Source organism: Sardina pilchardus, chromosome 6 (genome assembly GCF_963854185.1).
Source record: "Sardina pilchardus chromosome 6, fSarPil1.1, whole genome shotgun sequence".
NCBI classification, from domain to species: Eukaryota; Metazoa; Chordata; class Actinopteri; order Clupeiformes; family Clupeidae; genus Sardina; species Sardina pilchardus.
In genome coordinates, this window is record NC_084999.1 from 19,448,229 (window position 1) to 19,473,315 (window position 25,087).

Genomic DNA, 25,087 nt, shown 5'->3' on the forward strand with positions numbered 1-25,087 from the left:
GCGAATTAATATTCAAGTGTAATAAGCCCAAAAGAAGGGAACTACTTCATAATGCACGTTCCAAATAGCGCATCACAATAGGAAATTTGACCAAGCAGTGGTATAAAGTGCAATATCTTTGCATATTATAGTGAAGGTCAAGTCAGCTGGTATCCAGAAAGTTGGATACTGTTACCACCAACCCAGTCTATGACAACAATAGTTAGTTTTCAGTGACCTTGTCTTCGTTTCAGTTGTCATTTATTTGACTGATGTGTCACATACACAGGGCCAGTTCTCCCACAATACGCCCCCCCCCCCCCCCCAGACACAGACACAGACACAGCGACAGTGTTTCATAAGCTACATTAAGAAGATGAATGTGAATCCGAAAAAAGAAGAAACCTAACAAGAATGAAAATCAGGAACAGCAGTCAGGTAAACTTGCGTTCGTTTCATGGTTTGATGTCTACACAGATCAATTAAGTCTGAGTCTTTAGTCCTCAGCGTTCATATGGGCTGAATCCCAGTACAGCAGTTAGGGATTATGGGTAAGTGTTAGTTTCTTGTTCTGGACATTTTAGAGAATATAATCATATTCTCAAGGGTGCTATGCAGAATTGAATATTTTCTAAATTAGCATTCTTCTGACCCCTGGGCAGTGTCACAAAGTTGGGCACTCAATGCCTATTCGCATTATGTGTTTGCAGAGGCGCTGCTGGTGAAACACGGGCCCCACAATAATGTTACTATTATTACCGAAGGGTTTCTAACATATGGTGTTATTGGGGAGGGAGCTCTAAATATGCATTTGATGGGATTTAAAAATTAACAATAAATTACTGCAATACAATATCATGTTTTTCCAAACTTTTGCGACATGTTTTGAAAGATGAATAACATGTGTGTCATATACTGTTATATCACTTCAAATATAAATTATTATACAACCAATATCCATGAAAACCAACTAATAACAGCACAGTTCTGTAAATTTAAGCATTATTTTTCGTAATACAACATTTAGCCTATTAACCATATTTGTAGGTAATTTCATTGTTTTAAAATGTGAAAATGTTTCTAATTAAACATTAAAAACATGAAAATAAGGCAAAATCTTGTCCAAATTACAACTACAAACTGTATTTTACTTATGGAAAATAACCGAATTTTTATGAGAAAGCAATTTTCTGTTACTTCACATAACAGCATGTTTTTGGTGCCCCGCAGTATTTTTTTAGCGCCCCAGCTGCCAGGAATTTACAGTTTTTCAAGATTTTTTTTTACAGTGTAGGTCGACCACGCAAGGAAGTGAATCCCCTGAATCTGAAGTGAATCTGTCTGCAGCTTTCCCAGTCACGGCAAAGTTGTGATATAGGCCTACGGTATAATCGTGTGTTCCATTTTTGAATGCGGGCGACTGGCTACATTAAAAGAAGAAAAAAAAAACCCTGCATCTTTAAATGCGCTCATGATAACGTGCAGCTCGGGATGAAACAGTTTTTCAGCAGACACATGCCAGAATTACGGTGGTGTATTGCTGTCACACTAGAAATAAAAAAGACTCAGTATCAAGTAATTACGTAATTATGTGAAATCAAGTAATTATGTGAAAGTTTCTTGTTATAACAAGATCTTTTTCACGTTTTACCAAGACCATGATAATGATATTTTCACGTTATAACATGAAAATATCATGTTATTTCAAGATATGATATTTTCATGTTTTTACAAGATATTTATCACGTTATTACATGAAATTATCACGTTATTTTATGATAACGAAACTTAACGAGACCAGGCTGGAGAGCCCATGGCTGGCATAGGCTAGGCCGAATGAGAACAGGCCCGTGTTTATGAACATGCACCGTGGCTGATATTGCAGTGCTGCTTGATGAGTGTTTGTTTTTGTGCATGTGTGTAGGCTACAGTGCGTAGTCGCCAGCTGACCAAGTAGCAGGAGCAGGGCTGTGTGTATCGGCAGAGAGCCGCTGCAGAGGCGGATAGAGAGGTGAGCAGGAGTAGCCTGCTCACACAGTCTGTGTATCGGCAGAGAGCCACTGAGGAGGCGGATAGAAAGGTGCAGGAGTAGTCTGCTCACACAGCCTGATAGTTCTGCTTCATCTTCTCATCCACTTAACGCAACTTAACGCAAGAGGGAGAAAGGGCCTTGATTCATTTGCGAATGTTTACGCAATTTGGGCGCTTTGGCTCCGTAGCCTGCATGTCATAGCCCAGAACGCCTAGACTAGACGCCCCTAGACGCCATAGCGCCCGTAGACGCCCCTAGCGGCAGCAAATGTAATTTGGCTGGCGGGGCAGTCTAGGCACGACCCATAGAGCTTAGGAGCTGAGAACGGGAAAATCAAGCGGCCCAATCACAGCGTACAAGTCGGTGGGCGGGCTTAACGTAATGGTGACTGTGTTGCTTGCGTCCACATTTGACGCCAAAGGATTTACATTAATGTCTATGGCAGCCCTTCGCGTCGCATATGAACGCGCAGGGGCACCTATGCGTCCTCGTTTGACAAGTTGGGTGTGAGACTGACATGCGACCAGAAGTTGCGAAGGTAACGCATTCTGCTATTTGAAAACAAGAAGATGATTTGTTTACTGTGCGTTCACACCGCCGGCGACTTGAGCTTCCAAAGATTCCGGAAGCCATTCATTTTCAATGGAAGCCGGCTTCTCTCAGCTGCCAGCAGCGACCAATCCGTCGGCGTCGCGTTTTGGGCGTCTTGAGCGACTAGAGAAAGTTGAAAGTGAGGGGTACGGTCACAAACATAGATATATAAAGCTTTATATATCTATGGTCACAAATATGTGATTAGAATGTTCGGTGAACTGAGAGTTCCGCATTATGATGAGACAATTACCCTCCGAGATTTTCCCCACAGACTGTATACAGAACACTGAAACTATAGATTGTTTGCATTGAATTCTAGAAGGAACTTGGAAAATAATTCACTCCTCAACAGGTTAACTTTATGGCAATGAGCTATGACGCGGTTCAGCGACCAAACGACCTGCAACGAACATAGAATGCTACTACGTCAGAGCGGCCAAAGCATCCAAGCAAATCCAAGCTTTCCACGGCGTCCTTGACAGGGTGTCCAGAGCGATTTTGGAAGCTCAAGTCGCTCTTGGTCTGAACGCACAGTTAGTGTTATCCTATTGTGTGGAGAGGGAAGGTTACGCATCCTGCTACTTGAAAACAAGAAGATGATTCGTTTAGCGTTATCCTATTCCAGAGAGGGAATTTGAAAGGCAACTGTTTATCCCACCCCTCCCCTCCGATTGAGCCCTGACTACGGTGAGTTCCCAGACCCTACATCTTGATGTGGGTCTGGCTCGTCAGGCTATGCACGTCAGGTCATCGTGGGCATTTTTAGGGCTGTGGGGAGAGGCCGCTGGGAGTGAAAAGTGAAGCGCTGCAGTCACTAAGTGCAGGCTGCTGGAGAGCGCGGCAATCGGCAAAGGAAATGTTTAAACAACAAGCTTTTGAGATCACTTCATCACTATAATCATCAGTACAGCCCAAAACGCCACACCGGGATTCTTCCCGACTCTCCCGATTGCCACTCCACTGCATACAGGTGCAGAATATTCTGGACAATGCTCGGGTGTTTGCATAATAGCAATCATGATCCACAAGTTTAGTAACTGGAGAATCGCCATAGTATGGCCTAAACCGAGCTTAACATAGAATTTGATTGACTCGTGAGCCACTCTTGCCCCTCCGTCCGTTTAGTTTAATTGAAATAACGTGATAATTTCAAGTAACAACGTGATAAATATCTTGTAAAAACGTGAACATTTCATATCTTGAAATAACATGATATTTTCATGTTATAACGTGAAAAATATCATTATCATAAAATAACGTGATAATTTCATGTAATAACATGCGACTTATCTTGTTAAAACGTGAAAAAGATCTTATTATAACAAGAAACTTTCACGTAATTACTTGAAACTTTCGCGTAATTACTTGATACTGGGCCTTTTTTTTATTTCTTGTGTGACAGCAATACACCACCTTACAGAACAGATCGAAACTAATCTGTGATTTCACTCTTCCCATACATTTTAAATAAATGGGTTTACAATATGATATCTTAGTCGAGCTTTAGTTGTTTAGATAGATAACCCTCTCTGGTATTATGTAAGGGATAACGGCCGACGAGGTGACCGGTTCGATGGAAATAATGGCTAGGTGGAGGTCTAGAACTCCGGCGACGTGCGAAGCACGCCGTGCCATTATTTCCATCGAACCGGTCGACCTCGAAGGCTGTTATCCCGCTTATATCCCGTTTGTATACATAACCTGTATATTTAGAACATAGTTTTATTCCACCGTTTCGTCCGTTAACATCGCTAAAACTGTCTTGACTGTGGGACTACTTTCCGCCACATATCAACTTTCTACTTGCAGGACAAAACTGCCGTCACTAGTTCTAAAATGGATGGTTGCTATGGCCAAAGGCCAGTCGTTAGTTCTAAATGGCTGGTTGCTACGGCCAAAAGCCAGTCGTTAGTTCTATCTCTCCCGTTGTCAAGCGGCCATATCCCAGGATTCTGATTAACTTTAACTTTGAAAGATCGCTACTTTTATAGCCTACATGGCATCCAACTAGCTACAATCCACCTCCGTCATATGCTACAATGTTACTATGGTTCTGCACGTCTGTATTTCAGCTTGGATGCTACGTGACAGTTCATTTAAACTTCGCAACGAGTTTGGCGAATTAATATTCAAGTGTGTTACGGGAACTACTTCAAAGGTAGCAGGTTATACGAAGTTAATGGCCACCCCATCAGCCAATCAGAGAAGAGAATTCCATTGTTGAGGGAGATAAATATATATATATATATATTAAATGGCTATGTTTTGGCCCTCAGAGTTTAGGTGGGAGGGCCCCTTAGCAGGATTTTGCCTAGGGCCCCATGGAGGTCTGAACCGGCACTGCACATACACATGAAAGGCCTACAGCGTCTTTGAAAGAAGTTGTATATAAATCCCTTGTAACAGGAGTGAATTGTCTGGCGGTGGGTCAGGAAGACAAAGATGTTTTGGAGCCAGGGGTGGGTACACGAAAAAAGTGTTGGAAGAGAGGGCTGTGTCCCTCCCTCTCCCTTCATGACCTGACTTGGCTCATGAATGAAGACACGTGTTTCATGTTGAAATATTTAATGATCTTCTGTTATCAGTAAGGTTATCTGTTATCTGTTGAGTATTGAGAACGTCATCTAATTTTCCTCACAGCATCACCTTTAGGCCCTCAATTGCCATTGTAAGAAGGGTGTCACTTGCGCTCAAGCCTTTTCAGTGCTCACAGTCCAGGACCACAGGATCAGAGAAGCTAGCTGGGCTACTTCAAAGACACTAAACCCAGAGATGACCGGAGCACTCAGATTACTTATGATCTTACTTTATTGTGGTGCACAACCGAGTGACGTTTCGACACACTGCGTCTTCCTCAAAGTCCCTCATTAAGCTATCATATCCCCTATAGAAGCATCACATTAGAGCACAGCCGTCTCTTTTTATGCCTCATCCACATTTGGCAACAAAACCTCCTCTTCAACCTCCAAGTGTATTTGCCTAAACTTTGTACACCATAATATCTATGACATCTAACAGTAAGAGGAAGCCAGCTTTCCTTCTTCACAGAACATTCTAGGAACAGGCCTATGCACCAGAATTTAGTATTTCCTCATACCACACACACACACACACACACACACACACACACAAACACAAACACATACACACACACACACACACTCTTGTGCTGTTACTTTCATTTCTTCATTTTGATCTAACTTTCATTTCATCTTCAGAATACAGGTGCTAAGCTTTTGTGTCCCCATTCTACACTGAAAAGGGTGGTAGAACTTAGTGATGTTTAATCATTGACGTATGTGCAAAGAAACACTATGATACTGATGACTAACTTTGGGTTTACCGCAGAATAAAGCCCTTATATACAGTATACTTTAGTTGACAACCCATGAGTTTAATTTTTATAGTATATTCAAAATCAAATGCAACAAACCAGACTACTGGTTCATACAAACACACACACACACACACACACACACACACACACATATATATATAGTTGTGTGCTATTACTTTTGTTTCTTCATTTTAATCTAACCTTTATGTCCTCTTCAGGACATACAGGAGCTACATGTACAATCAAACACACACACACACACACACACACACACTCACACACACAAACATCTTTGCAAGCACAATTTTGTTCCTTCATCTCTGCCATGGAAAATTAGTTTGTCTATTTTTAGATTATACAGAATATAGCCTGAATTATTCATTTATTGGCGGCCAGAAAGAAGCTCTACTATGAGCTCAACAACTGCTCTGGAAAATAGCTTCTATAAGCTATATATAGCTTCTATAAACGCTACTGCACTACATGGTCAAAACAACAGCTAAGCTATTGGAAAGCTATCTGCTTCAGAAAATAGCTATGCTACCACCAAGCTACTGAGAAATGTAGTTACTGTAAGTACAGTAGCTTTTCTACAAGTAGTGAAGCTACTACCCATCACTACACATACACACACACACACACACACACACACACACACACACACACACACACATAGTGATTTTCTTCTCCTTTCCCTTAGTTACATGATACTAACCGTATATGACGACAATGAACAATCATGAGTTCTCTTCTAACAGAACCTTAAAGTAAATGTTTCACTGAAATATCTTCTCTACATATTGCTTTTGCTTTATGTTGAAGGTACATTTCTATGAAAGGCAGGCTACCAACATAACACCAATACACTTTGTTGTACCAGTGTGCTGTCGCAATAAAAGTCAAGGTGACATTATTAGTCATTACAGATTATGGTAATTGTGTGACACAGAAACCGGTTCATCACATTTCTCGCATGTCTTATGGAAAGAGGCCTTTGGGCGGGACATGTTCATTTTACCATGAAGCCTCAAAGCAAAGCACAGGACTTGACCCATCCAATAATGCTGAAATGGATCATTCACCATTATGAGGTTTGAGACGGTGCTATGGTGGCATTGAGATGGGATGTGATCCATATGGTACTGTTGTGAGTTGACTTACCGGTACTTTGCCAACTAAAGTCTCTGTCTTGACTTGCATCTATTTTCTGTATAGTTGTCCTATTGGGAAATAGACATCAATCACATCATTTCCCATCATATAGGCCTTACATACATCATCACACAACAGTAGCCTTAACCCATTTCACATAGTAGAGACTCAAACATGAACAGACTTGAAACATGAAAAGACAACACGTAGCACAGACCTACACGCACTACCTTCATTTCCAAATGCTAATTTCTAAGATTAACCCCCTATGACAATAGAGAACTTAATTTTATTCATTGCAATGTTAAACTTCCTGTTGGACGAGATGTTTTTCATGATAGAGATTTCCAGTCTCGTTACATAAAAACCTTAGCATTGGAATGACCTGCCAACACATCAGCTTCAACTGGCTTGCTGTCAAGATGGTTATTGGTGTCACTTTTGCGATGATGAGCCTCCTTTTCTCTCAAGGTAGGAAAATGACATAAATGATAGAAAAGCATCTGTAAGACTTCTGTGTCAATCTGTTACATACTGAATTTACACGCAGGGCAAATAATGTTACTGAATCTTTGATAATTGGTTAATCCAACAAAGGCTGGAAACTTTTTGGTGATGGGAGGGAGTGTTGTCACTGCTGTTTAGTGTGGCTTTGACTGCCAAGTAGCCTGGTTCCTTGGTGTTGCCATCTGGGGGCAGGTCTGGTACCCTAAACATGAGTCCAACATGAGCTGGGTGCAGTCACTGCTCTCTCCCTTCGTATTGAGTCCGAAGTGAGGTAGCTTGCCATGAGGCCTTCGAAGGCACCTACTGTATGTTTGATGTGTAAGGGAGCAAAGTTACCATTTCAGTTTGAATTAAATATTGTTTCACTAATCTTTGATGCAATTCATTTGTAAGCCATTTTCCATTTTGGACAAAAAAACAAATTTATTAAATAGTCATTCAAGAATTAACATTTACTTTTAGTCTTTTAGCTGGCGCTATCCAAAGTGACTGCCAGAACTTTAAATAACCACATTATAATCAATAGAGGCCAAAATCATACTGTATGTGTGTAATTTACAATATCTTTGCCCAAGGTTCTTTATTCAAGTCCAGTGCAGAGCTGATCATGAGAATAAGGTTTTGTATTTGTAAATATATGTAAAATCCAGTATGTGAGAAACTTAATGTGCCTACATATCTTCAACCTGATGTATGCAGCTAGGAGACATACATGTTAACATAATTAGACAAGGTGAACTTGTGGAATGCAAAGAGGAAGCTACAACGAAGGGAATTTAAACACACCCAATACCTTACAATCAATTTAAATGAATCATTGTGGCTTAATTTGTATTCATTGTGTTCTTTGTGCCAATTATTCATTGCGCTACCCAGTGTGTATATATTATGGGCTCTCACTGTCATTCCTTTAATTTGATAAGACAGTGGAGAAAATGACAAGAAGCCAGTGGGATAGAGAGATGAGATGGAATCAGGAAATCACTGACTAGATCACAGCGCCCCCCCCCCCCCCCCCCCCCCCCCCGCCCCATATATAATTTCACATCAATATCAATAAAAACCTCTTTTGAGTTTTTTTTATTATTATTTGAGTGATTTATGGTAAAATATGGCATTGTTTTAGTTTTTGTTTTCTACCCTTTCTTCTCTACCCTTTTCCAGTTAATACAATATAGAATTCATATTTGTCGGTCCAGGGGCCAAATCCGGTGCCTATGATTCTAAATTTGATCAGATCCCCTTTGGAAGTTTCTCTTCCAAATTTGATGCTTTTTTATCATAAAATCATCAATTGTTATGAAAAATGTAGTTTAACCACGGCATTATGTTATTTATTTTGCCTTAAAATAATGGAACTCATTTTGACTTTATAATGGCTTTATAATATGGAGAATGGAGTCTCTGACATTGGCAATTTGGACCCTGAGAGTTTGGCATTGCGCCAAATAACATTGTTGTCATGGAGTCTTATCCTTTTTTGCGATTTCAGACTGATTGACTACACCTTTGGTGCTAAATAGGTACCACATACATTCCTCTTTTTCTACAAAAGTACAAAAAGGGGAATTACTGTGTTCCCTTTTAAACCTCAACTCCATTTGAAAATCTGCAGGAAATGGACTGAAGTGCATCACGTGCCTTAATGTAAACGGTTCTTGCACTGGACCATCAATGCAGTGCCCCTTAGTTCTTGACTCATGTTCCAGCATGACAACTGCTGCTTTCTTTGGTGAGAAAATGTACCCTTTACATATACAAACAATGACATTTGTGTTAATCATCTACAATATCTAACAAATCCTACCAAATCCAGAACTTTCATATACTGAAGTTTAGATTTTCTTTTTTGTGGTTTCTATTGATCCATTAACCACATGCATGGTGTCTTTTATTCTATTCAGTTTCTGGTTTTTTTTTTGTTTTTTTTTGCTGTTGTTGCATTATTTGCAGGGGATTCAAAGTTACTTGAAGGAAATTCCAAAGGCTGCTATCGCAATGATCAGTGTTTCAATGGTTCTCTGAACTATGGAAGCGTGAGGACCACTTTCAGCACCTCGTGCTGTAACACAGACAACTGTAACACCAGAACACCAGCAGGTAATTTGTTTGTGCAAATCTGAACACCCCATTCAGTCACACAACAGGCATGATTTATATTTTCCGATTCCAATTCATTACAAATTGCTTCTAATGCTCCTCTGCCTTTTCTGTGTGCGCTCGCTCAAATGTCATTTCCAGCCAATACTCACTCTGACCACAACATTCATTCAGTTTAGTTTTCACATTTAAACCCATTACTGTAACAGTCTGTGTAGCTAACAGTATGGTTTATCTTGAAGCTGTAGTAAACAACTTCACCAACGGGAGGCAGTGTTTCAGCTGTGTCACGACCAACAACTGCTCATTGAAACTTCCGTGTCTCGGTAATGAAGATCGATGTGTCACAGCATCAGGTGTGTGCGCCTTTTTGGGAATGAAGTGTAACTGTGCATTTTAAACAGACTATATAAATATACTTATATGTTAAATATATAACAAAAATCAGGCCACTGCAAATGTAGTCTATTATTGTAATATAGGCCTAATCTCTAACTCTAACTCTCTCATTTGTCTTCCCCCATCACCGCTAGTGGACGTAGCAGGACAGACCCTCACCTCAAAGGGCTGTGTCACCAGCAACGTCTGCTCTGGATTCTTTGCAGCCCAGCTGGAGTCGACAGCAGTGGACCTGTACTGCTGTGAGGGGAACCTGTGTAATAGCGCCTGGAGGGCAGGCCACAGCGTCCTGCTCCTGTTCTGGACCCTGCTCTCTGTTCTGCTCCTACAATGAGCTGACTGGCAACTCGGGTGACTCCTCTGCAGTGTCTGTTTTTTTTGTGTTTTTTTTAAGCAAACTTACTTACTCGCAATGTAACACCTCTCTATATGTAAGCCAGGAGCAAATAAACAAAGCTTTCATTGCTGTGTAGTAGCAGTTCAAATCATAACAAGTAAATATTTCAGATATTACTCAATCTGGATATTTATATCATTCCCTGCCTGATAAAACTCTCCTTCATTCATAAAATGTTTACAATTATTAAAAGTTGTTGACCAATGCCCTTGCATTTTATTGCCAAGACCAAGTCAAGAGTTAATCTTTTTTATTATTTTTTTTTGTATATTTAGTGACTTTGTCTTTGTTTCATTTGTCTTATTACCTCCAATGGTTTCCAAATCTGGGTTTGTTTGTCTGTCTGTCTGTCTGTTTGTTGGGTTGTTTGTTTGTTTGTTTGTTTGTCTGTTTGTTTGTTCACAAGATAACTCAAAAAGTTATGGATGGATTTCGATGGATGGATGACATTTTCAGGGAAGAAACGATTAAATTTTATCGAAATTTGAAAGTGATCCTTATCATCGTCTGGATCCAGGAGGTGGTTTTCGCTTGGTGGAACTGGTCTGCGCTCTCTGAGTGCTTTTCTAGTTTATTATATGATTTATTATAGATATAGTTGTTGTCAACACCGGGGCATCGGGACACCGTAACACCGGGGCACATGAAACTTGGTGGGCATGTAGCCCCAGTAGACTTCTGCGGAAAAAAATCGTTTCGTCCCTGGGGGTCACTCCACCCCCGCGCTGCCCCTGCCCGAAGCCCAAAAATTGCAGTTTTTCCTACATAAGTACCTGAACCGTGGCACCGAGGATGACACAATATTTATGGTATGTTGGTCTCAAGAGCGCGCATCAACTTAGCTCATAAGTCATTTGTGATTTACACCCCCATGGTAAAAATTGAAAAATGCAATGTAATATTGCTTTAATTGCCCCTATCTTCAGATGAGATGTTATGAACTGCACCAAATGTCATGTGTATGATTAACCTGACACCCTCTGGGAGTATGCCAAGTTTTGTGGAATTTCATCCATGGGGGGCTATAAAATAAATGGATTTATGTGTACATTCAGGACTGTATACCCATCGGCCTGTAGATGGTGGTATTAACCCTCTGGAGTCTAAATCCCCTCCTGGGGATTTGAAAAACAGTTCCAAACGTCTCAATTTCTACTAGTTTTTGTCCTAGAAACATATAAGTGACACCATTAGAAACCTTTAATCAACTAGTTTCCAAATATATATGTTTTAAAAGAGAATGGTTGCTCTGGGTGCAACAAACATGCAGGAACACACACACACACACACATACACACACACACACACACACACACACACACAAATACACACACAGAGACGCATATCTACACACACACACGCACCACTACATACACACATGTACATAAAACATTACACAAACACATGCACAAACACGCCCACACGCATGCACACATACACCCTTACACACACACACACACACACACCTACACACACCTCACACACACACACACACACACACACACACACACACACACAGAGATGCACAGTACACACACACACACACACCTACACACACCTCACACACACACACACACACACACACACACACACACACACACACACACACAGAGATGCACAGTGCACACACACACACACACACATCTTTGAGTACGTTTTGTGAGACCACCGGAGCTGAGAAGTGAGTGTGTGTGTGTGATGTACTATAGCCTGTGTGTGGGGGTGCGTTTCTGTGTGCCCATCTGTGTGTTTGCATGTGTGTATATGTGTGTATGTGCATGTTCTGTGTGTATTCTGTGGGTGTTCTCTTTCTTTCTCTCTCTCTCTCTGTGTCTGTGTGTGTTCTGTGTTATCTGTGTGTACTCTGTGTGTGTTCTCTCTTTCTCTCTCTCTCTCTGTGGGTGTGCCTGTGTGTGTGTGTGTGTGTGTGTGTGTGTGTGTGCGAGTGTGTGTTTGTGTGCGTGTGTGTGAGTGTGTGCCTGTGTATGTGTGTGTGCACACGCGCGGGTGTGTGTGTGTGTGTGTGTGTGTGTGTGTGTGAGAGTGTGTGTGTGTGTGTGTGTGTGTGTGTGTGTGTGTGTGTGTGTGTGTGTGTGTTTTATCTGATAAAGGAGTGACAGTGACGGCAGAGAACACAGTGAACATATACACAGAGACACATAAAACACACACACAAGCCGACACACACTCATAGACAGGGAAGCACTCATACACAAAAGCAAGCGCACACATGCACACACTCATTTACATACATAAAAGCTGCTGTAGGGATGGAGTAGGCGATGGAAACAAAAGCGTGATTGATATTTGCGGAGAGAATGTGCAGGACTGAGCGGCGGTCATATTGTGTATCGCTTTGCGGTACATCTAGTTTACTACATTATTGACTTATATGATTTATTTGTCACACACACAGTTATAACATGCCTACAGCTCCTTTGAAAGAAGTTGCATATAAATCTGTTGGCATGCTCAGAAAATGAATGGGATGAAAGATCAGAAGATGAAAAATCAAAGCTGAATCCGCACACTGAGCTCCGTTAACTGTTTTTAATCAAAAAAGTAATGTGCTACTGCCCTTCTTCAGACTTCATGACAGTCAAAACATGCAGGCACACACACACACACACACACACACACACAGACAAGCACAGACACACACATACACACACACACACACTCACATTCATGCACTTACACACACACACACACACACACACACACTCACATTCATGCACTTACACACACACACACACACACACACACACACACACACACACACACACACACACACACACACACACACACGCATAAACACACACACACACACACACACACAAAGACACACACATACACACACAGTAGACAGGCAAGCATAAGCACGCACCTGCATGCACACACTGTATAAACACATTCACATGCACAAACACACACACACACACACACATTGTGTGTATGCAAATTGGAGCCTTTTTACAGTTTTTTCCAATCGTTTACACACAATTTTGAAAACGGAGCTCTTTTTGTCTGAACACATCACACAATTAACCAAACACAACACCTAATCAGCAGAACATAACAGATTGTTAGCAAAATGAAATATTTCTGTCAAAACAATAAACACATTGATAAAACCTTATACTGTTCTCATATCAACACATTCTTTGAATTATTCCACACTTTCGCTATCTTATACACACCAACACAATAAATTCAAAACACATCTGTAAAAACCCTCTTCCAATATATGGGTCTTACAGTTTTTTTCAATCGCTAACAAGCATTTGTCCATTCAGTTGACACATTTTCAAAACTCTAAACACAGTTAGCACAGCATCTGTCTTTTATGGCCATACCATTCACACATTTCACGTTGTTTTCACACAGTATGCAGTCAGTGAATAAATTTTCACAATGCTTACATTTTCTTAACAGACAAACTATACCACCCAACAAAATAATGGATCGTTTTTGTATTATTTTCGAATGTTAACACACAACATCCCACAATAGTTAACACAATATTCCAAACCTTAGATACAGTATAAAAACCTCTGTTTCTGCAATGTTATCAATTCAAAAGCAATATATCTCAGCTGATGATAAACAAACAATCGAATAATTGACACAATTGGGCCAACCACAGCTGATTCCAGTCTATCTTAGACTCAGTGGCAGGGGTCATTGCTCTCTATTACATTGACACTTACACAGTGAAAAGAGGAGGTGATGTTTTTGGAAGCAGAAACTGAATAAGACAAATACCGTAATGTCTGGACGAGGAAGAGTAAGAGTAAGGGGCCCAGGGAGAAGAGCAGGCCCAGTGAGAGGTGCAGGAGCACTGAGAGGAGCAGGTGCAGAGATTAGACACAGTAATATTGTGCTTTTTTTTTGTTCACCCCCTTTTTATCTGGGCTTTTTGCTGTTGTTTTTTTGTTCAGAATGCTCTTGTGTTTCATGGATATTTTGTTCACTGCAATGCTGTAAAACTTTTTCGGTTCTATCATAGTCTACTGTAAACAGTATTTATACTGCACCTCCTGTAGGCCTAGTGAACAGTAAAAAAAAAAAAAAAAAAAAAAGATTTGCTTTTTACTGGAATGTATTTGAATGTGGACATCTGGACATACAGTTCCCAACCAAGAAATTTAGTGTAAAAATGCTGGATTGCATGTTTTGCATGCAAATACCTGTAAAACGGAACCATAAAAGTCTATGCAGTTTTTGTAATGTCAACAGTAGCCAGTATTTTGAAACCTAGTGTACTCTGATTGACTGCATGTATCTTGTGAAGTGAAAACAAGCTTCATTCTTTGACAAAATAACTTCATTTTGAGTCAGGTTTCCAGTGTTTTGGTAAAGTTAGTGTGTGCAGAGAAATGACGAGTTAGTGTATATGTAACAAAATGTGGTGTAACAACATGGGATGTGCTTTTGAGAGGAAAATGATCCATTTGGCCAATTGTGTTTTGTAGGTGAGAGTCTGTGTTTAGAGTTTTGAAAAAGTGTCAAATGAATGGACAAACGCTTGTTAGCGATTGAAAAAAACTGTATTCAGATATTGTTTGAGAGCATTAGGATAATTTAGATGACAAAAATATTTTTATGAACCCTCATCAAGCAATGCACAAAACTGATGCTGCAGACAATATTCATTTATTTCACTGTACCATAAGTTCAGTTACAGTGACAAGTCAATCAACAGAAAATGGCAATGTAAAGTGTAGAAAAATAAAAATCTGTACACATACAAAAAGTACTGTACACTTACAGTCACTGAAGAAAAACTAAAGCAACAACACAAACGAGTAACAACAATACATAATACTCTAATCATCTCTCTGTCTAGCTGGATCAGGCCATAAGAGTTCACCACATCACAGGCTATGGGTGCCTCTCATTTGGGCTTTTATACATCCTCCCTCGCTCCTCTGGCCTCGATCCTCACTGATCGACATAAAGAATGATGGGGCGAAAACAATGGGATAGTCTATCCAGTGTTAGTTATAGATCAGTGGGAACGCCCCTCGAGGATCGAGCATAACACACCTGTAAAGCTGGGTTATTTTCCATATATGAGTTTATAGGATAATCTTATTTTCCCATACATAACTTTCTAGGGTAACATTACTTGCTCAGGCATGAGTCCTCTTGAAAGACGGGGGAGACGACCTCACAGCTAGACTCCTTTGTGTCCAGGTGATCTATTTGCATTTGAACTGTTCCCATTGTGTGTGGCCGGCCATTTGGTTAAAGGCCCTCGGACACACCTCTTCTCCCCCTCTCCATGCCTCTGATGAATTAATGTTGGAAACTAAAATGTATCTGTTTCATGACAAATGATAATACATCCATGTTTGGTCTTGAATTAATACTTGTAATGTGGGCAACAGCCTAATCACAGTTTCATTGCAATCTAATATATTTGTACATGGTTATGGACTAAGAACTATATTATAGAGTTTTAGACGCCACACCCACTTTCAGGTAAAGAGGTCCTGCTGAGTGGGGGGTGGCTGAATGAAAAGAGAAACACTTGCAGTGATTCGGGTCTCTTCTCTCTTATCTCGGCTGTGGGCAAGAGGTCACTCTGATCTCTGGCCCTCTCTCTCTCCCTCTCTCTCTCTCTCTCTCTCTCTCTCTCTCTCTCTCTCTCTCTTTCTCTCCCTATCTTTTGATTTCTTTATGGGGTTTGTTATTTTCATTATTTGATATATTGTTTTACCTGGTGTATGTAGCATTGTAACTTGGTCACTTGTTAAGGTTTAAGTCCAAGTTTATTGTTTGTTTTGAGGTTAAGATTACTTTATCCTTTGTTCCTTTGTTTAAGGATGATTACTGATACTCTACTCTTACCTAAGGCTCAAGGCCTAATAAATGGTTAATTCTCCTCGTTCAGTTTGCATATCTCTACAAGTTTAGTGTGCCATTCCATTCTCCACCATAGTTAAACAAACTAGTTATTTGGTAATGTATTAGAGGTTACAATACAATCTATGGAGTCAGATTTAATCGTGGTGAAATTCCTAATACAATTGCCATCTAACTCCTCAGATATTTTTACAGTCCAATTCAACCTCATCGAAGCGCCGGACGTAGACAGAACACGTATAAAAGTGGGAAATATATTGTCGTATATTTTGCCCTAATTTACACACCTGAGTGCTGCGTTTTCAATTTTGCACATGTGTGCTTACACACCTGGTGGATGTGATTATTCAATTTGTTCATTAGTGTGGTCATTGGCAAGCCAGGGCTTTATAATGAGAAGGAAGTACCTAACAATCTTTATCTGTGTCTAAGGTGTGAAAATGTGTTTTACGTTTTGACAGTCACTGTGTGTAATGTTTCGCAAAAAGTGTGAAGCTGAATTTGTGCTTACTGTTGTACTAGTCTGCGCAGGTGTTTTGCTTCTTAAGTGCTAAGTATTGTTAACTGTCTGATAACCTTAATTTTAGTGTGTATACGATTGGAAAAAACTGTAATGAGATAGGGCCTAATTTGCATAGGCTATAAACATTAAAATATAAAAGCATGCAATACACTTTTTCTCATCTCAACACAAGTAACCAACTGAGAAAGTTTCCTAGTGATATCTATTATTTTATTTTTCTTACCCTATTCACCTGCAACCTATTCACCTTAATTACCTATATTTATGCTAATTATGCAAATTGCCCAAAGTGCAACTTTAGGCAACCAAGTTGAATTCCATCCACTAGGCCTATAGATTACATTTATGCAATAAAACTTTAGGGTACTCAACATTTCTGGGTTTACTATTGGGTCTATGGGGATTACGACTACATAAAAGATTCAGCAGAGGATGGAGCATGAGATGCAAACAAATTGACAAGCGTGATTCATGTTTGCGGAAAGAATGTGCAGGAGACTCCGCGGCGGTCATATTTTGTACCGGTACATCTACTTGACTAAATGTTGGTGCCCCCGACGCCTCTTGGTGCCCTGCGCACAGTGCGTACTGCGCGTGTGGTAGCGGCGGCACTGGGTTTACCAAAGTTCCACACGCACAGCTAAGCTAGCTATACAAATTACATTTGCTACACAAATGCTATACAGTACATTTGCATTGCGCTACAATTTTACGCACAGGGCGCACCTTGAAACAGAGTTTACCTTAAGGCTTTGAACCGGTTCAACGAAAACGAAACTTTTGATGGTTTGCTAGGAACAGAAACGAAACCATAAGCTTTTTTTTGTTCCAGAACAGAAACGTTTATCTAAAATAATGGCAACCGGTTAGGCTACAGTTTTTGCCCGTTGCTTGAACACTATAGACCCATGCTTAGACTATTTCCCAGTGTTGTGTCATTGTTTCCTTGTGTGTAGAGTTTTGGCACAATGAGTGAAGTTTTTCTAAATGTATTCAAGCAAATATGTAAGGGATAATGTATAGAACGCCGGTCATTATCGGAAAATAATTCCCGACAGGATGAACAGAACCCCGACGCGCAGCGGAGGGGTTTTGCTTCGTCCTGAAGGGAATTATTTTCCGATAATGACCGGCGTTCTATACATTATCCCGCTTATTATACGGCTACTTGCCAAAACGAGAAATGAAACTTAACTCAATGTGTCTTTAGCAATGACTTGGCTACCGTTTGGTGGCTTCCGCTAACTTCTAGCAAAATAAATAGTTCGCCACAGTTGACAGTTGGTAACTGATTGCAGAGTTTAGGTACTGATAGAAGAGTTTCACACATAGCCTACATGTGAAAGGTTTATTTCCTAGTGTTGTGTTATGTTCACTAGTGTGTAGAGTTTTGATACGGTGAGCGAAGTTTTGCAAAAGGTGTTCAAGCAACGGGCAAAAACTGTAATACCGTTATTTTGTTGATTCTTTGACCAAAAGATGACCGTATGACTTGGTGAAGTTCACTTTAGTTATTCATCCATCGGGAGAAAATGTAATAGAGAAGCTTGCCGCCAGCTTTACAGGCAGAATCTTTCCCTCTCTCTCTCTCTCTCTCTCATTTCTCTCTGAGCCCTGGCAAAATTTTGGGCATGTGTTTATTAGTTTAATATTCACAGCTATACAGTATGTACACACCATTATATGTAGACTATTGTCTGCTGACATTAGAGAGTCAAAAATGCATCGATGCCCTGTCCAGATTTTGCCATTTGATATTCATAGTGGCAGCTATGTAGCCTACCATATTTCAGTTACTTGTACAGATTTAGCTAGGCTATATGAGTTACACAGGCTTATTGATGGATGTACGAACCACAGAGATATGTCTGTCATGCTTTGTGGTTTTGTATTGTTTGATGATATAAGAGAAACAAATGCACTGACTGATTGGACCTTGGCCAGGTTTGGTCAATTGAAGTTCTCAATGACAGTTATGTAGCCTGGCCTATTTGACATTTGTACCATGTCTTTTCCTCAGGTAGGCTAGCTCATTTGTTTCCAATGGAGCCAGGAGTGTTTGAACCTGCCGCTATTGTTGATGTAATTAGTGTCCCGGACCGGTTGGTTATTGCACCTATAGAATCACCATATTACAGTTTTTTTCAATTGCTTACACACAATTTTTGAAACCGAGTTCTTTTTAACAAAATTTAAGCACAGCTATCCAAACGCCACACTCAGTTTGCGTAATTCCTAGATTCTTTGCAAAATGAAACACTTCAGTCAAAACATATACACTTCAGTCAAAACATACACACTTCAGTCAAAACATACACACTTCAGTCAAAACATATACACATATTTGTAAAAATGCTATTAGTTGTCATTTAACAAACACAGTCCTCAATGATCAGACACCATTGCAGCCAGTTTCACACTGCAGTGATAAATGCAAAACACATTTGTAAAAAGAAAAATTAGGAAATAGCATACAGTATGTGCTAGATTTTTGCCCAGACATTGTTATGTAAGGGATCATTTAGATGTCCAAAAAATAGTGACGAACCCACAACATTCCTCATGATTAGTTCGACATGGGGAAAGTGTACATAAATAGGTCTATAAACTTGCACCTGTACTGTACAACACTGAAGACTGCTGTAGACTGAATATGTCAAGTATTTCTTTCATACTTACTTACAGTATACTTACAGTATTTCTAACCATAATCAGTTACAGTAATCAACCAACAATGAAATCAATTGAACAAATAAAATCTGTAGACAAATAAAAACTACTGCATAAAGTACATACACTTTGACTCTGAAGAGCAACTACTGCAAAAGCAGCAAGATTGTATAGCACACCTGAGTGCTGCGTTTTCAATTTTGCACATGTGTGCTTACACACCTGGTGGATGTGATTATCCAATTCGTTCATTAGTGTAGTCATTGGCAATCCAGGGCTTTGTAATGACAAGGAAGTAACCTCACAATCCTTATCTGTGTCTAAGGTGTGGAAATTTGTGTAGAGTTTTACAAATCACTGTGTGTAATGTTTTGCAAAAAAGGTGAAGCAGACATTGTGTGTAATGTTGTGCAAATCTGTGGAGGTGTTTTGCTCCTTGGAGTAAAATTTTGCTAATTGTGTGAAAAAAATAATTTTAGTGTGTAAACAATCGTAAAAAACTGTAAGATGTAAAAGTATTTATGCATGCGTTTTTCATTCCGTTTACATAATGTAGCCTCGTGCTTTTTTTAATGTTGGATGACAGGATAGAGACTTAAGGAAATAATGAAATAACAATATAATTGTAAAGTCATGATGATCAGCCTACGTATTTGTATGTCCCACAGCTGAGAACGTTATTAACTGGTTCGGGAACTTTTTTTTTTTCTAACTGGTTCAGGAACGTCAATTTTATGGCTGATTCGAAAACATGGAAATAGCCTACTATTTCTGTTCTGAACGAACCAAATGGGGAATCATTCTGGTTCAAAGCCCTGACTGGCTGGCTAAAAAAAACTAGTTTTAGTTTTAATCATATAACCCACACCCACACACCATTAACCATAAAGGAGTGATAAGCACATCCGTTGCTCGTTAACACAATTTAAGTTTCTGTTTCCCTGTTTCCCACCATTACACGCCCCGTCTCATCACGATATTTAAAGGTTCTGCACCGCGCATCACCCTCAGCATTACTAGTCAACATGAAACCCAGTATCACTCTTGGTGTTTTGTGCGCGCTCTTCTCTGAAGGTAATTATGTCCGTGATGACTGAATTAGCACGTTATTTTATGCAGAGAGTTTCTGTAGCTTCTAGTTCTCTAGCACAAGGGTTCTAAAACGTATTGGTTCCAGTGACTCCATGTGGGGGAGAACATTTTCCAAGACTCCCTTTACAACCGTAAAGTTATGCCATTTGTGTTCTCTGAAGTAATATCCCGTGTTTTTTTTTTTAGCACATGCCATGTCTTTGCTTTGTCTTTGGTCAACGTTGGACTGCTCAAATAGCAAATTAGTCAAGAAAAATAGTTGGATTGGTTATTTGTGACCTGAGTGAAGTGATTCAAGTTCAGTGTCAATGTGGGTGTGATAAAACAGACAGTCTTGTTTTGTTTTATCAGGGAAAATGGTCATTTGTAGGTTTTTAAATGATGAATCACAACTTGAATTACACTTCATTTAAGGCTAATTATTTTTGCAGACCCCTTTGGTCGCAGAGGGGGTCCCCATTCCACTTTGAGAACACCTGCTCTAATGACCTGAGGTGTTATAGTTTTACATCTCGAAGACAACATTTAACTTTTTATTGCTCTATGTCTCCAGTGGCTGCACTCACTTGTTATCAGTGCACTCCTGATACCTCCTCCCAGACCTGCACAGCTACAGGAATCTGCAGTGCAGGATCATGTGCAAGCATGACTGTGAGCTCCTATGCAGGTAATACCAGCTATGTCGTTATGAATTGCCTTGTCTGCAGGCGCGGCGGAACGAGTTTCAAACTGCAGTGGCAAGATAACGGATTCAAATCGCGTGCCCTGTCGTTCTCTCTCCTGCGCAAACAAAACGCGTGCGTTCCAAATATCCTATGCGTAATTCTGCTTCATAAGGTTGAACAAACCAATATGGTTATGTTTGCAAAAAATATATAAATAGTCAACTGTCATGCATTGTATGGGTTACAGTGCACAGTTTGGAACTTAAAGTGATATACACACTCTCTAACCTAACTCTCGACAGATCCTTGTAGTTCGCTGGAGCTCAGCAAACGCCTCTGGTGGAGCATGGCGGAACTACAAGGGTCTGGCGAGAGTCAGGCTACGCACTCACAGGGGCAGGCCTGAACTGGGACAAAAAAATCGTCCGAGTCATTTTTGGCTCCGGCGGCCCACACCCACCATGATTGGTCAGACACATTGCCTGCAGACAGTCCACTTAAGATATTCATGCATTCTATGCCATGAGTTGCCAAGTGTTCTGTGTTCCTGTGTTATTTTTGGATCTTTCAAGAGGGGTCTCAAGACTTATTTGTTCAGCTTAGTTCAAAATAATTAATTAATCCTAAGAGTTATGATTTGTGTATTTATGGCATATGTTTATTGTATTATTGTTGTTATTGTATTGACATTATTGATATTATTATTATTATTATTATTGTTATATTTGATTAATATTGCGGATCATATTGGCCTAAGTGAGGGTCCAGGGGTTCATGCCCCGGGAAAATGTAGAATTGTTTGCTGTTAAACACACTATTTTAACGCAGTTTGGGAAGGATAGAAATACCGAATAGTGCAAGCAGGGCGCGTCTTTTGTCTAACTGAGCCAGGCTGAACATTGGCTATATCACTTCACTATTTGATAGCACCCCCCTCACGTAGACATATTTTACGTTGATAATGGAGGGGTTAGCAAAAAATATCATACAAAATTGTTCAGGGAGATAAATATAATCTCCATCCCTCATTTATTTGCGCAACAGCCAACTGACTTGCGATCACTTCAGCAAGTCCTGGCCCCCGTGCTTTTGGCACCTATGCCTTGTCTGACTGGCACTATGGTCATATTATTGCATTTCCACCTCACAGTATTCCTTTTTTTGACAGGTGACACAAAAGTTGTAGAAGTCGATACCAGAGGCTGTTTACCAGCAGACCAGTGCATTTCTGGGGCAATGAACTTCGGAATTGCAAGGTCAACAATAAGCACTAGATGCTGTCAAACTGACCGCTGCAATTCTCAGAAAACTCCAGGTACATTCAGTACAATATTTAACATCTCTTAGAGATCAGCATACACTTTTGTTCACAAGGGTTACCATTGCTTATATGTATGTGTCAACAATCATCAACATTATTTTCCTTGTTACGTAATGAATCTAGAATATATCAAATATTTTGAGCTAAATACGGATGCACCGGTATACATACTGTACATGCATACTGTACATATCTTCCTTGATCATACATGTATAATATAAAACACTGAATTGTATGTTTAATTGAATGAATGGAACTGAACTATACATCTAAACAATTTCTTATGGTGTTAGAGTTAAACACAAACACCACCCCGAATGGGAAGAAGTGTTTCACCTGTGTAGGAGATGACTGCACGAAACAGCTGTCCTGTGTTGGAAACGAGGACCGTTGTATTAAAGCAACAAGTGAGTTGTTTTTTTTCCTTCCATCTCACTCTTGTTTCTGTCCTCTTTTCCAACCATTTTAACATGTACCAATATATTGCAGCTTCGGTGAGTGGGCAGACAGTCACTGTGAAAGGATGTGCCTCCAGCAGTATCTGTTCAGGAGACCTGTCGGCTGACCTAGGCTCCGTGGCTATTGGGCTGAACTGCTGTGAGGGGAACCTGTGCAACAGCGCCAAGAGTGTGGGGCAGAGCTTCCTGCTCCTGCTGGGGTCTCTCGTCTCTGTCCTGCTCTTCCACTGAATGGTGTGATCTCGGAGTCTCTCTCGGGTCACAGCTCACAGGCCATTTATGAATGTGTGCTCATTGCACGCAGGCTTGGATGTTGTGGTTGAAAGGCTGCCATTTTTTTTACAATAATTACATATTAACAGTAGTTAAATTCTTTTAAAATTATAATGTGTGTAAAGTGTTGAGAGATGGTGATGGCAAAGTGTTTGAGGTTGTAATGGAAAATAAATGGGTGACATTTCAATTGTATGTTTTTTTATATATATAGGACACAATAAAAAATAAATAAATTGAAAAGATAAATTGACCATTGTGCATTAATGGTGCAGTGCTGCCTTATCTTACATTTTAGAGTGGCCCAGCCATAGTCTAGACCTCAATCCATAAAAACATGTCCCCAACTCCCGCTAAAAAGGTGCGGTCTACAATCCTTGTGGAGACATGGAGAGGCTTGATTGGAAATATAAGAACCATTTGTTGTGATGGCAAATAAAGATGTTTCCATTGGCTATTTAAGAAGGGTATAGTTTTGGTCAGACCATTTATCATAAAAATGTTTCTGACTCCATGTTTCTAACACATTGTCTTACAGCTATTTGACGTGCCGTGTAAAGTGTAAGGTTTACACATTATCAAAAATTCACCTCTACACCAACACAAAACAATACTTTACGGTGCTGTATTCACACTATTAGCCGCCATGATGGGGTGGTCAATAATATTACCCCCGTGTGAATTTTTCCTTTCAAAATACACCTATTTAACCAATCAGCTTTCAAACCTCACCTGTGCAGTCAATAGGCTTCATAACAATACCTGAGTATTCAATCAGCATAAAAGAACTCCAAGGAACAGGGACTTTAACACATTATTGTGAGGGACTAATTTTGCTCAGCATGCCAGAAAAATACAACCAATCTTTAGCTAAGAAAGAAGATAGGGGATGCTCATGATGAGGGCGGAGCCTATACTTCCATTTCCAAGCGCTTGACCATGTCTAGAACCACTGTATGTTGCATCATTGCCAAGTACTAGGAGAAAAATTCTGTAAGAAACAAACCTTGGCATGGTCATAATTGCAAGATTTCAAGAAGATTTCTGGAGAGGAAAATGGTAGAAAAAGATGATTGTTGCTGACCTTGCCTCTTCTGGAGCTGATGGTCAAGGAACACAGTTGTGAGGGTTCTTTATTGTTATGGGCTTCAGGGCCATCATCTCAGAAGAACTTACTTTACTCAAAGAGCGGCACATCACAGCCAGACTGAGGTTTGCCTGTGAATAGCTTCCCTGTTTGGCTAAATTAAACAGAGACGCAGATGGCAGGATATGATCTCTCACCAAAGCATAAAAATGTCATATGAGACACTTGGACCAATGATAGCACAATTCCGACTGAAAACACTTCACAATGGAATGGCTAGCCTGCCCCCTTGGTTATGATACATGAAAGGGTTGCTGAGATATGAACTCACTTCCTGTCTCGATTTCGGTTGGCTTTACTGGTAAGCAATTTCGAAAATCCAGCTGATAACTTTTTTGCAGCTTGATATGAAGATAATGTGTGTAACTTTCACTTATATTGGAGTAATATTTCACATATACATGGTGGGCGTCGGGGAGTGAGGTCCACCAACGTTCCACACAAACAGCTAAGCTAGCTGTCATCCGTTACATTTGCATTGCACTGCTGCACCTCTTAGTAAAACCTGCTGTTAGAACTAAACATGGTGAAGCAGCTTTTAGCTGCTATGCGGCTCAGCTCTGCATGGAA

General features: G+C 40.1%; 2 protein-coding genes across 3 annotated transcripts; both read left to right on the top strand.

Annotated features, from left to right (window-relative positions):
- Positions 1–7,486: 7,486 nt before the first annotated feature.
- LOC134082092 (urokinase plasminogen activator surface receptor-like) lies at positions 7,487–10,702 on the top strand. Of its 2 annotated transcripts, XM_062537734.1 has the most exons (6): positions 7,494–7,565; positions 9,094–9,124; positions 9,217–9,333; positions 9,555–9,701; positions 9,944–10,057; positions 10,235–10,702. In XM_062537734.1, the coding sequence occupies exons 3-6, from the start codon at positions 9,276–9,278 to the stop codon at positions 10,432–10,434; spliced, it is 519 nt and encodes a 172-aa protein (XP_062393718.1). In that variant the 5' UTR covers positions 7,494–7,565; positions 9,094–9,124; positions 9,217–9,275; the 3' UTR covers positions 10,435–10,702. The 2 variants fall into 2 exon arrangements, with proteins under 2 accessions (XP_062393717.1, XP_062393718.1); XM_062537733.1 differs by lacking the exon at positions 9,094–9,124 and having other exon boundaries at positions 7,487–7,565.
- Positions 10,703–20,540: 9,838 nt separating this feature from the next.
- Positions 20,541–23,619, top strand: LOC134082093 (phospholipase A2 inhibitor and Ly6/PLAUR domain-containing protein-like). The gene is made up of 5 exons (XM_062537735.1): positions 20,541–20,635; positions 21,207–21,320; positions 22,487–22,633; positions 22,933–23,046; positions 23,129–23,619. The coding sequence occupies exons 1-5, from the start codon at positions 20,587–20,589 to the stop codon at positions 23,326–23,328; spliced, it is 624 nt and encodes a 207-aa protein (XP_062393719.1). The 5' UTR covers positions 20,541–20,586; the 3' UTR covers positions 23,329–23,619.
- The last annotated feature ends 1,468 nt before the right edge of the window (positions 23,620–25,087 follow it).

Bases quoted from the DNA above. Each gene is read 5' to 3' on its own strand.
- LOC134082093 (XM_062537735.1), top strand. From the start codon at position 20,587: ATGAAACCCAGTATCACTCTTGGTGTTTTGTGCGCGCTCTTCTCTGAA. The intron at 22,634-22,932 runs GTACATTCAGTA...TTATGGTGTTAG, and splicing joins CAATTCTCAGAAAACTCCAG to AGTTAAACACAAACACCACC. The intron at 23,047-23,128 runs GTGAGTTGTTTT...AATATATTGCAG, and splicing joins CCGTTGTATTAAAGCAACAA to CTTCGGTGAGTGGGCAGACA.
- LOC134082092 (XM_062537733.1), top strand. From the start codon at position 7,517: ATGGTTATTGGTGTCACTTTTGCGATGATGAGCCTCCTTTTCTCTCAA. The intron at 9,334-9,554 runs GTGAGAAAATGT...CATTATTTGCAG, and splicing joins GACAACTGCTGCTTTCTTTG to GGGATTCAAAGTTACTTGAA. The intron at 9,702-9,943 runs GTAATTTGTTTG...TTTATCTTGAAG, and splicing joins TAACACCAGAACACCAGCAG to CTGTAGTAAACAACTTCACC.